Source organism: Bos grunniens, chromosome 16 (genome assembly GCF_055505025.1).
Source record: "Bos grunniens cultivar Pamir isolate PY7600 chromosome 16, Bosgru_T2T1.0, whole genome shotgun sequence".
Classification (NCBI taxonomy): domain Eukaryota; kingdom Metazoa; phylum Chordata; class Mammalia; order Artiodactyla; family Bovidae; genus Bos; species Bos grunniens.
In genome coordinates, this window is record NC_141180.1 from 57,678,616 (window position 1) to 57,694,705 (window position 16,090).

General features: G+C 42.0%; 1 protein-coding gene across 4 annotated transcripts in view; it reads left to right on the forward strand.

The window, feature by feature from the left end:
- Positions 1-12,719, forward strand: part of SLC30A10 (solute carrier family 30 member 10) — a 39,989-nt gene extending 27,270 nt beyond the window's left edge. For 3 of the 4 annotated variants that reach the window (XM_086342753.1, XM_086342752.1, XM_086342754.1), the window contains exons 3-4: positions 4,294-4,533; positions 6,897-12,719. In XM_086342753.1, the coding sequence (XP_086198879.1) occupies positions 4,294-4,533; positions 6,897-7,396 (740 nt within the window). In that variant the 3' untranslated portion in view covers positions 7,397-12,719. Of the gene's footprint in view, positions 1-4,293; positions 4,534-6,896 lie in introns of those variants that run through there. The other variant, XR_015142819.1, reaches the window with a different exon arrangement.
- Positions 12,720-16,090: the final 3,371 nt, after the last annotated feature.

The window sequence follows — 16,090 nt, forward strand, 5'->3', positions numbered from 1 at the left end:
GGCTATATGCCAGTGTTTTGGTTTTGTTTTTATCTTAAGACAGCAAGCCAGGGCTAAGGGTCCTCGCTTTTGCAGAGCTACCTGTGAGCACCGTGACTAATCAGGTGACTGGGTGTCTCCTGGTGGCAATCTTTGCCTCTCAGACAGTACTTACTGCCTGATCTATCTTTCTGAATCACAGATGAGGTCTCAGCAGAATCTGCTCTGAAACCTTCATTGCATCCAGAATGAGGCCCTGACACTGCAGACATTCAAGGACTTGCTGTTCTAGTGCCAATGCTCCTTTCTAGACATTTCTGTCCTTCTGTTCACTCATTTACTGCCTCACCCTTACCCTTTAACAGTCTCCCTGACTTCCCCACTGTTACCGACTGGGGTTCTTGGCCTCCTTAATCAATAAAAATTGACTAGAGGGCAGACAAGAAAGTCAAGGTTGCTCAGCAACTGCAGGCGCTCCGATAATCTACTGTTGTTTAGTTGCTCAGTCATGTCTGACTCTTGCGGCCCCACAGCTATAGTCTGCCAGGCCCCTCTGTCCATGGAATTTTCCAGGCAACAATACTGGAGTGGGTTGCCATTTCCTCCTCCAGGGGATCTTCTGGACCCAGGAATCGAACCCACCCCTCCTGCATTTTTGGGGTTGCGGGTGAGTGAGAACAAGTAACAGTTTAGCTGTTTCCCTATATGGGGTGAAGGTGGGGGTCAGCCGGGATTGGGTTGGAGAATTGGCTTACTTAGGTGGTTTGCCCACCCCTTTGGTAGTGACGTGTGCGTGGAGGGCATTCTCAGTCCCCTGCTTTTGCTCCAGGCTCTTCAAAAGTGGAAGTTGGGCTTTTTGGTCTTTTTGTATCTTGAGTGAGTGAAGTCGCTCAGTCGTGTCTGACTCTTTGAGACCCCATGGAGTGTAGCCCACCAGGCTCCTCCATCCATGGAATTTTCTAGGCAAGAGTACTGGAGTAGGTTGCCATTTCCTTCTCCAGGGGATCTTCCGGACCCAGGGATCGGACCCGGGTCTCCCACATTGCAGGCAGACGCTTTACCGTCTGAGCCACCAGGGAATCCTTACTGTTCATAATATGCCCCAACTGCCCATACACCCAGCTATTTTTAGTCCCTTATAGTTTCTTTGTATTTTGTTGCTGGAGGAGGCCTTTGTCCAGTTGCAAGCACTGCAACAAAGGGTCCCAGGTTTCAGGGCCCAGGTCACTCGTAGAGCGGGTGAGGAATGTGCTTAGCAGGGAGGTCTGGTTTGAGTTCTGTCTCTGCCTTTAACTAGCTGGGTGACCTTGGGCAAGCAAAGTATCCTCTTTGAGTTTCAGTTTCCTTATCTATGTAAGGGAGATAATAGCAGTGTGAACATCGCTGTGTTATTGCGAGAGATACATGCTGGTCGGAACAGCACGGAGGATTCCCTTAACCAGTTGCCTCCCCATCAGTTCAGTGCGCTTACTTCTCAGTGGGTTTCCGGATGTTGTTTCACGGCCTCTTCAGAGCTAGCCTCTTTGGGAAGTGAGGCTGACGTTATTACCATCCCCAGTTCACCAGTGAGAATCTTGCTGCTGTAAGAGGTTGATGTTCACAAGGTCCGTGAGTCATAGAGAGAGAGACCGTCAGGTCTGTCTCTCACGTTGCCTCACAAGTCTTCATCTGCAGCCTCGTTCCAGTTCTGAGCTTGGAACACATTCCGGCTGTTTCCCTGCCTGGGACATCATTGCCTTTTGAAGTCTGCCTCCTCTTTGGAGGCTTGAGAACCCTTTCCTGAAGCTTGAGAACCGTCTCTTGAGACCCCTTTCCTGAGATTTCCCATCACAGGGAATAGTCTTCCCTCTAGAAGTTACTGACCTACTTTATCTCAGAATCCTGCCAGTGGACTGTGGTCCCCAGAAGATAAAGACCATTTCTGCGTGGGAGGCCAGAAAACACACCGCAGTGACCAGTCTCAGGAATTTAGTGACATGATGCTGTAAGCAGTTTTTCAAACAGGTCATGATAGTTTGGGTCATAAAATCAATTTAGTAGAGTATGATCATCATTTAGAAAATAAACTAGAATTGAATGAAATAGAAAAATAGTAATGAATCCTGTATAAGGACAGGTTTTTGGTTTTTCCAGAAATATTTCTTTCACCGTACGTTTATGCCTGGGCTAGGATGCAAAATAGGGTCCTTACTGTGGATTATGTGAAAAATAAGTTTGAACATTTTTTTCTTAGGAGCTAGTAGTGGGACTTCTCAGAAGGAGAACCTGAAACTGGAATTTGGGACTTAGATAGGGCAGGATATGTAATGGTTCTCTAGTCAGACTATGCAGACTTATTTCCCCACTCAAACATGTTTTAGCTGTGTGATCTTGGATAAGTCACTTAGCTACTCTGTGCTTCAGTTTCCTCATTTGTAAAACGGAGAGACTAACCACTTCAGAGAGTCCTCAAAAGCACTCAATGTATAAATATCAATACATGTAACATACAACAATGTCTGGTGCATATATCTTGGCTGTCATTACAGTTATTCTTACTAAGAGGCAGAAGTTACTTTGTATTGTGGGAGTTCTGACTAATCAACCAGAAAATACTTTTTAAGTGTCTAGATGGTATACCTCCAGTGCTAAATAAACAAAGGAAATTTAGGGTACAACCCTCACCCTTATGTTACTTATAGTCTAAATGAAGAGTGAAAAAGAGAAGGACAGTCTCAGGCAGTGAAAATGATGTTGAGTGCATAAAGGCAATAATTGGTCTTCATATTTTTATGGTAGTGTTTGGTACTGCCCTGGGGAAGGTTAAAGCTTTGATCTTCAGTTTCTTCTCGAGACCAACTCTTGGGAACATTTTGAGATTGTCTTGGTGGCTGAGGACAAGGACTGGGAAGTAAGACACTCCTGTGGGGGTGGGGTGGACAGAGTGGGCACAGAATTTAAAAACCGGACTGTTTAATGTATTTATTGAATCAGGATCCTATTGCCACTAGTAGATACTCAGCCTGGAGGAGATGTGGAGATTCCTTTTATTCTTGTGCTTCTTTGGTTGGGGGAAGTTGCCACAATTTACATTTGGTATGTTTTCAAAATGCCATTTGACACCATGATGCTACTCAGAAGTTGCCAAGAGGAAGAGTTAGCCTCTTCTAAGTGGAACGATTCAGTCGCAGCCATGAGTGAGTTTGTTAGTATTTTAGATCATTATTAATTCTATTGAGTGAATCTGGGATACCTGGAGAGACAGAGCAGATCTTTCTTAGTTCATATGCTTTCTTCTAGAGAAGCGCTTTGAAATTTTTATCTGCATTTGAATCACCTGGGGAATCTTATTAAAATGCAGAATTGGACTCAAAAGATTGGAAGTGGGGCCTGAGATTCTGTATGTCTCACGAGCTTCTAGGTGATACTGAAGCTGCGAACCATACTTTGAAGAGAGAGATTCTGATGTACAGAAAGTTAAAAAAAAGACACAAAAACAAAAAATGTTATGTTTATACTGTATAATCCTTCTGACAAATCTTCACCTAATTCACTAAATCCCAGTTTAGTCTGGGCTTCCTCGATGGCTCAGACAGTAAAGAATCCACCTGCAATGTGGGAGACCTGGGCTCAATCCCTGGGTTGGGAAGATCCTCTGGAGGAGAGTATGGCAACCTACTCTGGTATTCTTGTCTGGAGAATTCCCATGGACAGAGGTGCCTGGCAGGCTATAGTTCATGGGATCGCAAAGAGTCAGATAGGACTGAATGACTAAGCACAGTTTATTTAGTCTATGTCCAACAAATGACTGGACATTTAGATCTTCTTTGCTGGGATGACATGTTTTCTATATCATAATTAAAGCTTTTCAAAGTGGTTCCCTTAAGTAAAGGCAACCCCAATTTTTGCTATTATCTGTAGAATTTAAATGTTATTTTATTGAGACAAAGAGTTCTTTAGTGGGAACATTCCGGAGGATCTCTTACACCAAATGCAGTTTAAGTAACCACAGGCTAAGTGAAAAGTAGGCAGATATATTTCAGGAAGGGAATGTGGCAGTTTGAACTAGCCCAGTCCATCTTCCTGCAGGCGTTTGCAGCTCAGAATCTTCTTAGGCTATTCCGGGTTCTCTGGGTCATGGGATGGTGGTCTGGGGTTTTGTTTTTCTGTGATGCAATGGTCATTGTTTTTGCTTTCTAATCCAGCCTGCTGTTCTAACAGAACAGAAAAAAAGTAGCAACAGGTATTCGTAGAGCTGGGAAGCCAAGTCACTGAGTGTCATGCGGCTCCCAGACCTGGATCTGGGCTTGATTGGTCTTTCTTTCTTCCCCACAGGGGTACTTTTGCATGTGATGGGGGATGCCCTGGGGTCAGTGGTGGTGGTGATCACGGCCATCATATTCTATGTGCTTCCCCTGAAACGCGAGGACCCGTGTAACTGGCAGTGCTACATTGACCCCAGCCTGACTGTCGTCATGGTCATCATCATTTTATCATCTGCCTTCCCACTCATCAAGGAGACTGCTGCCATTCTGCTGCAGATGGTCCCCAAAGGTGTCAACATGGAAGAGCTGAGTAAGTCATGCCATTCAGATCTCAAACCGCTGCCCACTGAATGTTCTTCAGGCCAAAGCGCCAGCATTATTTCAGAGCAGTGTTTGATTTATGTATCTTGAAATACTTTAAATCACCAAGCAATTGAGACATCCTTCTATGTTTCGTAGACGACTACAGCTACTAAGATGACTCGCAGCTCCGAGAACCAGAGGTCCTTTTTAGCCCGTCATTCTCTGACTTTACCGCGAGTTTTTGAGAATGTGTTCCTTGGGCAGTCCCTATTAATATTCCTGGGATATTTATTGACTTCATGTCAAGGATTTATTCTAACTCAGATAAGGCCACTCTACCCAGGACTTGATTTGTATTCCCCCTATTCTGAAAATATGAGTCATTCCTTCATATTCTAGATCCTGCTTTCTAGTTAATTGATTTTGTGGGCATGCAAGTCACCGTGTGTCTTAAAACACAGGCAAATGGACCATGTTTCAATCCACTCATTCAGTAGTGAAATCTGTTTCTTTGCTGTGCTCAAACAGAAGGGCAAGCTCTCACTGCAGTTTACGTGCATCTGAGAATAACATTTTTAGAGACCTTCTAGAATGTCTAAATGGGAGCTGTCCAGATATTGGTGAGAAACTGAATTTACAGCTTTAGTTCTAGTGTTTTTAAATGGAAAGAATGTTTTTTATAGGAAAACACTTTTTTTTTTAATGAATCTTTGCTATTTTTCTATCATTACTTCATCGGTGAGACCATGAACATGAACTAAAGCCCAGGCCCACTATGTGGCTGAAAATTGGAAGACCTTATTTCATGACAGCTAGCTGAAATTAGATTTGATGGGTCTTAATACACTGTATTGCCGTGGCTAGGCTTTCCCTCCAGAGGCGTGATTTACAGTGTGACTGTTCTGCATACCTAATCTTTGTGCAGTGCTGCAGGCTGGGGAGGACAGAGGTGAAGGAGGCTCTCTCCAGGGGCTTGTTTCCTCATGGAGAGAGCAAAATAAACACATACTGGGTTGACCAAAAAGTTCTTTGGGGTTCTTCCATAACATCTTGGAAAAGAATGAACTTTTGGCCAACCCAATGGCAATTTGTGATATATATCCTTTTATTGCCTTTTAACAAAGTTATATATATATGTATATATCCCTGGAGAAGGGAAAGGCTACCCACTCCAGTATTCTGGCCTGCAGAGTTCCATGGACCACATAGTCTATGGGGTTGCAAAGAGTTGGACATGACTGAGTGACTTTCACACACATACACATACATATGTATATATATAAAGCAGATATTAATATTAAAATTAGATTGTAATAACAATAGCAACACTTTAATGGCACTGATTACATGCTAGGTAATATTGTCCAGATGCTTTGCTTGTATTAACTCATATTAATCTTAAAATAATCCTATGAGGTACTGTGATTATCTTAATTTCCAGGTAGGGAAACTGAGGCACAGAGGGACTGGGTAAGGTCATGCAGGTCCTGCAGGTAGTAAATGACTAAACTGGAATTCAGATTATCTGGCTATAGGTTGCTTGGATTCACTGTTCAATACCATGTTTATAAATGCTAGAAAGTATGAAAAATATAGAAGAGCCTAAATAAGGAAATAGAAATCTCTCATAATCCTACCACCCAGAAATTAACACTCAGTATTTTTGTGTCAGTCATTCACTGAAACAAGACTTTATCTGCCTAAGAATTTTTGTATGTGTATATACACCATTTAATTAAAAAAAGGGGAAAAGATCATGCCACATATACAGTCCAGCTACTGGCTTTTTCATTTAAAAATACCTTATATACCTTTCCTCATAGCCTTAAATATGCAGTTTGCTTTTTCACAGCTATGTCATCACCTGTCACATAATTGACTGTTTCCTTGTTGTTTCCATTTTTTTTCATTAACACAAAAAGTATTGCCCAAAGCATTCTCATATGTAAATATTTGGTTGTTTCCTTTTGGTTAATTTCCTAGTATTAGAATTGCTGCTAAAAGTTTTTGTTCTATATTGCCAAATCCCCTTTAAAAAAAGGCATCCTATTTTATATTCCTATGCCAATCCATCAGAGCACTTAATGCCTTGTACACTCAACAACCTGGGCATTTTGGGAGGGCTGTTGTGAATCTTATTTTCTTCATTTGCCTTTTATGGGCTAACCCTGTATGTTAGAGGAACTCAGAGAGGAAGAAGAAGATTATGGGAAAATGTGCTCGTATAGGTACAGCTGTTTTCCTTTCTTTATTCTTAATAATGACATCATTCTGGTGAGAAGGCATACAGGGACCCTACCTGTCCCACGGTGGTTCCATGTTCCAATTACAGCCCTCACCTTGACTATTGTTTTCTCTTCCTTATTCTAGTGAGTAAGCTCTCTGCTGTGCCTGGAATTAGCAGTCTCCATGAAGTCCACATCTGGGAGCTTATAAGTGGGAAGATCATTGCCACTCTGCACATCAAGTGTCAGCAGGATGGGGGAGATCAGGATGCCAACAGAAAAATTCGAGAAATCTTCCACAACGCCGGAATTCACAGTGTGACCATCCAGTTTGAGAAGGCAGACCTGAAGGAGCCCCTGGAGCAGAAGGACTTGCAGCTGCTCTGCAGCTCCCCTTGCATCGCCAAGAGCTGTGCCAAGCAGCTGTGCTGTCCCCCTGGGGCCCTGCCACTGGCCCATGTCAATGGCTGTGCGGAGCACAATGGCTGTCCCCCTCTAGACATGTCCCAGAGTGATGTCCTCCGTAGACGACAGACCACCGAAGTGGCTATTGAAGTATCTTTGGAAGGTTGTCTGACTGACCACGGACAAGCTCTTGGCAAACCTCAGGAGGACTCACGTTATGTCAACAGCACACATTTTTAATCTGGTGCCCACATCAGTAAGACTATATAGACGAGGCACTTTGGAACCACTCGCTTGGCTTGTGGGAAGAACTTTGTGGGCTATAGGCACTGACCAGTGAGCACGCTCTGTGTTCCGTAAGTAGCTGGTGGTTTGAGATGCTAGTTGAACTGGTCTAATTATTAATTATTATTAATTGTTATGTGACTGAGAACTCCTTTACATTATCCTGGGTGTTTCATGCTGCTCTTCAACAGTTTTGTTTGAACATTTATTTTCCGAAGCAAATGCGCTAGTGTACACATCAGGGACATTGAAAGCTGGGACTCTGATCGTGGACGCAGGATTCAAAGTAGCTTTTTGTTTTAAATTGACTAGAACTTCTAGCTGACTCTCAGGTGAGCTCATAGCCAAGTACGTCAAAAAAACTCAAGAACCATAACAGCTATATTCTTTTCCATTCCACTGGGTGACCATAAAAGAGAAAAGTTAGGTAATCCTATCATGGCAGAAGTTTTTTTTTCTTTGACTCATTTTTTAATGAATGTAAAATGAATACCTGGTAAGATAGAAAATATTCTCAGAACATTAGAGGATGTTGAGTTTACTGAGGATGTGGAAAGGCAGGAAGAAAATGCATTTTGATGATTTCTTCATTTCAGGAAGTGGTGAGAAAAAGACTTTCTGCTGTGAACTACAACTATTCAGTTCAGTTGAGTTAAGTCTCTCAGTTGTGTCCGACTCTTTGTGACCCCATGGACTGCAGCACGCCAGGCCTCCCTGTCCATCACCAACTCCTGGAGCCTGCTCAAACTTACGTCCATCGAGTCAGCGATGCCATCCAACCGTCTCATCCTCTGTCATCCCCTAATCTTCCTGCCTTCAATCTTTCCTAACATCAAGGTCTTTTCCAATGAGTCAGTTCTTTGCATCAGGTGGCCAAAGTATTGGAGCTTCAGCTTCACATCAGTCCTTCCAATGAATATTCGGGACTGATTTCTTTTAGGATTGACTGGTTTGATCTCCTTGCAGTCCAAAGGACTCTCAAGAGTCTTCTCCAACACCACAGTTCAAAAGCATCAGTTATTTGGCACTCAGCTTTCTTCATGGTCCAACTCTCACATCCATACATGACTACTGGAAAAACCATAGCTTTGACTAGATGGACCTTTGTCGGCACAGTAATATCTCTGCCTTTTAATATGCTGTCCAGGTGTGTCATAGCTTTTCTTCCAAGGATCAAGTATCTTTTAATTTTATCCACCACCTGCAGTGATTTTGGAGCCCAAGAAAATAAACTACAACTATAGGTTGCTTCAAATGTTTAAGAATACAAGATGCTTGTGTTTTTCACTTGGAAGTATGGGAATATCTCTACTTCTTTAAGTATGACACAGTACTTAAATACTGTCTTTTAGAGTCAGTCCAGTTGGGACTGATATCATTTATTGCTTGTTAATGATTTGCTTATTTACCCAAATTTCCCTTGTGTTTTCTTTTATATGATCACATTGATCTATGTAGCATTTACCAGGAGAAAATGAGCTTTCTCAGGATAGAAGAATATATGACATTGAGTATGCATTCTCGCTCCCCCAAATAAGCTAGATTGACTTTCCTTTACTTAGATATATTTAAAGATATTTATTATAGTTTTCAACTAATAATTTTATTAAGAAGTATATGTCCAAGGGAGAAACAAGCATTTCTTAAATTACTGCCTTTAATGTGTTTCAAGGAGGTTACATCTTACTTTCTCTGACCCATATTACCAAGCTTCAGATACATTTATTACAATCTGATTTGCTTGCAAAATGAACCTATATTAGTATTGGAGAAACATCTGTCACGTGTTTAACAAATTGTTTAGGCAGCAATGTTTTAATCAGAACAGTCTCAAAATAGGTATAAGCAAATGGGAGGTGCCTTACTAGACAACTAGAATCTTTGATTCTAGGGTTGCAAAATTGACTGAGAAAGATCATCCCTTAGACTGTAAGCATTGAGTCTGCATGGTCTGGAATCTGCACAGTTCTCGTAAGAAGTTATGGGTTGGGACCAGAAAAGGCCCCCACATTTTTCAGCACAAACACCATTAAAAAGCTGTGTCTTAGTTTTAAATTCTAAAGCTGAAGTAAAGAAGCAACTGTGGTCAGTAGCACAGGAAATTTTTTATTCCTGTTAAATTCATTATCTGAGTTTAAATTGGTCATGAATTACATAAATATAAAAATGCATATAAAAATGCCTAAATATGTTTTTATCCCAGAAGTTTATTAAGCATATATACTTAATGGTATTATATGGAGCAGCCTGGCAGGCTGCAGTTGATAGGGTTGCAATGAGTTGGACACAATTGAAGTGACACAGCATGTACACATGCACGTAGTGTATATAGACTTAAAGCTAAAACGAGAGAAATATAAGACATTTTTATTTTTAATGTTGAAAGTATGGCATGTCCTCACACAAAACGAGGATTCTCTGTCTGTGAAACTCACCACAGTAATATGCGGATCAAATTCTCTTGTGTAAATGTTGGTTGAAATATATTGATTGGAGTCAAAGAAGAAATCTGTCTTTCACTTCCAGATTTGAAGGTCTAATTTGATTTTGTATCCTTCTGCCTTCATGAAAAAGAGGAAAATATCATTTTATCGTTTTTGTGCAGCTGGATAAAGGAATGCATATTCATTTACATCCAAATAATATTCTTTAATTAATCTCTAAAGTATTTGTCTGCAAAGGAAAAGGCTCTTAATTCCAACATAATTAAATCTAACCTCAGGAAATTATCTTGATGGACACTTATGAACATACCAAATTAGGGAATATAGTTTGGCTTGGTGTGTTTAATAATGTCCAAACAAGCTAATTAAGTGCAATATTTTTGTATTGGGTTAAGTGTTAGCATTTGCCGCCTCAGGCATCTGATGCTTGCTCTATGGTATTTTCACTTTGGGTTTTACTCTCCCTTTTAATTTAAATTCTCCCAATGCAATGCAAGAGTTTTCTTTTTCCCTTTGCATATTGGCCATGGTGCCTGATGAACAGTGGATTTAAACAACACTGTTTTTTTCTGAGATTAGAAAAGTCCTGCTACCCAGTTTAGCATTGCTGTTTGTTTAGGTTAGTTCCAGAAAAATTCCCTCTTTGTCCCTAGGAACTGAAAATAACTTTTTAAGCGTCTAAGGAATTCTTTGGGTGTCAGATCAGAACCAGCCATCAGGCCCACTAACCTGGGGACACGAGGCAACACTTAACCATTTCCTCCTATTTCTATGGAAAGAGTCCTTTCCACATTATTTCAGCACCAGTTATAGGAAATACCATGTCTGCTTTTATTTCCCAAATTTCAACTCTGTTTTTGAAAATAGAGGTTGATTTTTTTCTCGTATTTGGCCACTATGAATGTTCATTGGGCTATCAGGCTCCATTGTTGACAGAAAAAGAAATTATCCCTTTAATTTTTTGTTCACTAAAATAAGGAGACATTGAGGAAGAATTTAGAATGTTCTCCATACTTAGCTACTTTTTGTTTGTTTTCTTTCTTCTCTTTTTGGCCACCGAGTGGCCAGTCTCTAGTGGAGGTACATCAGGAACTGAAAAGCTCAGTTGGAAGGGGTACTTTGAATGTCAAAGAGATCACTGAGGTAGATTTGGATTATAATAAGGCAGCTGCCTTTTGAGGTAGTAAGAGGTTTTTTTTTGTTTTTTTTTTAATGCTGGATCTTAGTTTTCGGACCAGGGATCCAACCGTGCTCCCTGCATTGGGAATGCAGTCTTAACCACTGGACCTCCCAGGGAAGTCCCTCTTAAGCTGTGCCAGTCTTGACCTTCTGAACTGGATAACTCTGTGTTGCGTGGGGCTGTCTGGTGCCTTGTAGGACTTATTGCAGCATCCCTTGACCTCTACCCACTAGATATCAGTAACTTCCCCCGCACCCCACCCTACCGAGTTGTGACAACCAACAATGTTCCCAGACACTGTCACAGGTCCCCCAGGAAGCAGAACAGCCCCTAGTTCTGAGTCTTTGACTTAACCTAAGGGTTCTTGAGGGATATTGTGGGTGAAAGACCTTCCAGGGTCCAACAGTCCTTTTAATATAATCACTCTGCAGAATTTACTCTTTAAAAAAATAATTTTTAAAGATGAGACCAAACTGTAAAAATACAGTTATCTTTATATAGGAATTTGGATAGTTAAAGAAAAATACAAGTTGGCAAAAATAAAGCCTTTACCAACCTGATTGTACAGTTCAGACCATGTAACAGTGAATGAAATGCTCTCACTATTCTGTGATGATCTCTTCAACTTTTGACTATCCTCAATTTGATGGACTCACTGCTAAATGAGAAGAGCACATCAGCATGATTGATTCTTGGAGTTAATGTGCTTAATTTTCCACTGATTTTAAACCTGATATTTTTTATTATTGGTCCCTGACAAACAGCTCATCTTAGGGCTAATGACAAATTCAGGCGTTAAAAAAATTTGTTTTGTTGTTCATGACTCATTTACTCCTTTGCCAAATTATATCCATTTTTCCCCCAAGAGGACAAAATACATTTCCTGACTTAAATTATCCCAGATTTAATGTATCTTCACACTCTTGCAATTAAAGATTGTGAAAAAAGACTGGTTTAAAAGCAATGATGAAACATGACCTAGTTTGGGTTTTTATTTAAGACTGAGCAAGCATGCCTATTGTATAGCCCTGTCGCTGATAAATTGTCACCTATTTGTGCTTCTGAGTGTATTTGCATGTGATTAGCCACAGGAATAAAATAGAAATGAAGTTGTTGAATCTGGAAACTGGCTGCTCAAATGAAACTCGCATCAGCCTCTAGTCTTCACTGTCATCTGAATGTTCTTAGGAATCTGGAATTTAGCTAATGAAGATGTGTCATTTTTTAATGGAATTTTTCAGGTATTTCTTTCTGGACTTTTTTTGTTTACATGGAACTTTCTTGCATATTGCTAGGTGGATCAGTGGTCTCCTTTTGGTACGAAGCCAAGACACTGAACCTGCTCTGAATTCTGATGGGAATAATCCGGAAAGAATGTTGATTTTCAAGGGAGAATGACTCCTTCCTAGAGATCTGAAATTATGTTACAGTATTGTGGAGTTTTGTTGCTTGAAGTCTTCCTTCTGTCCTCACAGGCGATTTTGCTGAAGTATAATTGTCACATTTGGGGGAATTATTAAAACTCTAAGATATAAAGTTTCAATAACTCATTGCTAATTGCATGTGAAGTCCCCCAGGGATATATGCACAGGTGCATACCTTTAAAAGCAAAAGATGTTCGATGGTGCTGTAAATAAAAAGGTTTTAAAATAAACACAGGACTGAGCTATGTTTGTGAAAATTAGGCAGCTCAAAGTACCTGAATCATTTTGTCTTTGTCACTTACCTAAGTCCATTTCCCGCACAGTAGCTTGTTGGATTGATTTCAATAATTTGGGACTAATTCTCTGTCTCCATTTCTCTGTTCTCTTCTTCACACCCCTCTGCTACCCTCCACTCTTGGCAGAAATGTCACCAATTGACCCCACTACCTTAGTTTGGTAACCTGGACTGATCTGGTTTTTTAGTGTTTGACCCTGGCCACCTGATGGGTTTGTGTAGGAGGGGAGCTCCTGTGATTTAGGGAATGGTGAGAGGCTGGGCTTTCTCGGAGAGACCTTATCGATTTGAAAATCTCTCCAGTGAATTGACTGGCAACTATATGACTGTTGAATAAGGGGAGCAGTCTCCCACTTCTTTCAGTTGCTTTTATGTTATCAATCAATCAACTGATTAATCAGCATATACTTATTATAAACCATGTGCAAGTTCTTCTTGCTTCTAAGGAGGTTATAGTCTATATGTGAAGCCAAAAAAGGCAGTCCAACTTTGCGGGCTTTTAAAGAGAACTGCATTATAGCCTGGATGTCTGGGGGGTGGGGGGATCTTGGGCTGGAGGGGTTCTGGCACTCAAATGTGCACATGCTAAGCCCTGGGCAACATTTGCAAAAGGAGAGGCTTATAGAGCATTACATGACCATCGACTTGCTTCAGCTACAAGAGTCTGCAGTATGGAGCAGAGGTGAGAGTACTCAGTACTCCAGGGCTCAGGCTATAGAATCTCTGACTACTTCATTAAAGATATTTTTAAAAATTAATGTTTTGGCAGCATAGCATGTGGGATCTTAGTTCCCCAGCCAGGGATCCAACCTGTGCTCCCTTGCACTGGAATGTGGATTCTTAACCACTGGACCCTGACCCTGGGAATCCCTCTGACCACTCCATTTAAAAGAGGACCCCACCTCTCCCTGTGTCTCTTACCCTCCTTAATGCTTTTTCATAGTACTGTCACTTAGTAACATCATATTACTTATTTATTTTCTGTCTCTCCAACTAGAATAAGGCTTTGTATAATCAACCACTGTGTTTTCCACCCTCTTTGCCAGTGCTTAGAACAGTGCCTCAGTACCTGGCACATGAATGAGTAAAGAAGTAAATACATAAATATGCGAATAAGCATCTGAATGAATAGGTTCAACACTTGGTGTTCCCAGTGGCAGGCTTTGGACAAATCATTTAGCTTCACTTCCCTTCAGTTTTCTTATCTATATGTGAGGTTAATGAGGAAGGCCTGTGTCACCTTCCTGCTGCTGCTGCTGCTGCTGCTAAGTTGCTTCAGTCGTGTCCGACTCTGTGCGACCCCAGATACGGCAGCCCACCAGGCTCCCCCATCCCTGGGATTCTCCAGGCAAGAACACTGGAGTGGGTTGCCATTTCCTTCTCCAATGCATGAAAGTAAAAAGTGAAAGTGAAGTCGCTCAGTCGTGTCTGACTCTTCGAGACCCCACGGACTGCAGTGTACTAGGCTCCTCCGTCCATGGGATTTTCCAGGCAAGAGTACTGGAGTGGGGTCCCATTGCCTTCTCCAGTTACATTCCTTACAGGGTTGTTATAGGAATCCTAGGAGATCAAGTGGGTAAGATCAGAGTTAAAAGTCAGTGGATTTTATTTTGTTACGCTTTCAACTCGGAGTTCATACCCTTCCTTCTCTTGTCCCGCCTCCTCTCATCTCTGTTATCCCATTTTGTCAGTTAAACACCATTTAAAGCTAAATGGCACTAAACAGTGGTGCAATCAACATGGATAAAAGTGAAGAAGAGAGAATGAAGAGTGAAGGGCAACTGCTCAGAACATGTCTACCTGAAATTGGCCTTGGAGTAGTTCAGTGGGTAGAGAAAGAGGGAGAGAACCATACATCTGGAGAACTGAGACTTTATTCTCTAGGCAACTGGCACTGAGCTTTCACAGCAGGGAGGCTGAGGGGGGCAGATTGGGGAAACGGCAGGAACAGGATTTGGAGAAGGGATTTTATGCAGACATCTTTCCCACCATGCTCTATACTCCTCTGTGTTCAGGGTTCAAAAGGCCTGCGACCTTATCTCCTGCCCCGCCCAGGATCTTAGGCCCTGGGAGTGGTTGCTAAGGACTCCCTGGGCACGTTCTCCAGGAATCTGCAGACACTCCACATTTGCTGGGAGTTTGTCTCGGTTCTGTTTTCTTTAATGAAGTATAGTTGATTTACAATGTTGTGTTAATTTCTGTGGAGAAGGCAGTGGCACCCCACTCCAGTACTCTTGCCTGGAAAATCTCATGGACAGAGGAGCCTGGTAGGCTGCAGTCCATGGGGTCGCTGAGGGTTGGACACGACTGAGCGACTTCACTTTCACTTTTCACTTTCATGCATTGGAGAAGGAAATGGCAACCCACTCCAGTGTTCTTGCCTGGAGAATCCCAGGGACGGGCGAGCCTGGTGGGCTTCCGTCTTTGGGGTTACACAGTCAGACACGACTGAAGCGACTTAGCAGCAGCAGCAGTTAATTTCTGCAGTACAGCAAAGCGATTCAGTTATACATCCATATACACTCTTTTTTAAAATATTCTTTTCCATTATGGTTTATCATGGAATACTAAATATAGTTCCCTGTGCTATACAGTAAGGCCTTGTTGTTTATCCATTCTATATATGATAGTTAGCATCTGCTGACCCCAACCTCCCACTACATCAGTCCCCAAACCCCTCCCCCTGGCAACCTCTATGTTTGTGAAACTGCTTCTGTTTCATAGATAGGTTCGATTGTGTCATATCTGAGATTCCACATATAAGTGATATCATATGATATTTGTCTCTCTCTGACTTCACTTAGTATAATAATCTCTAGCTGCCTCCATGTTGCTGCAGATGGCATTATCTCATTCTTTTTCATGACCGAGTAGTAGTCCACCACATCTTCTTTATCCATGAGTTTATCCCAGTTCTACAGTTAGCCCTTCTGTTGGTTTTAGTGGGAGCATTCTGCCCACAATCCCCACCTCCCATGCTCCTTCCCCTGAACCAACTGGAACCTTGCTGCCGCATTTGACGCTACCTTCCCCTTCATCCTGTGTCTAACCAGTCTTCAGTTTCTGCTTCCTTCAAAGGACTCGCCAGAGCCCCCCCCTTTTGTATTCCTGTCCTGTTTCTTGGGTGTGACTTTATCCCTTCACACCTGAGCTGTTGGCAAAGGCGCTTGACCAGCCTCCTGGCACCTTGAACCTCTCGTGACCCTCTCGCCTTCTCTCTGCTCCAGGAGGAGGACCAGCTCCTCAGCATGTCACTGAAGCCCCTCTATCCCCTGGGCCCCTGGCAAGCTTTATCTTCGTCAGCAG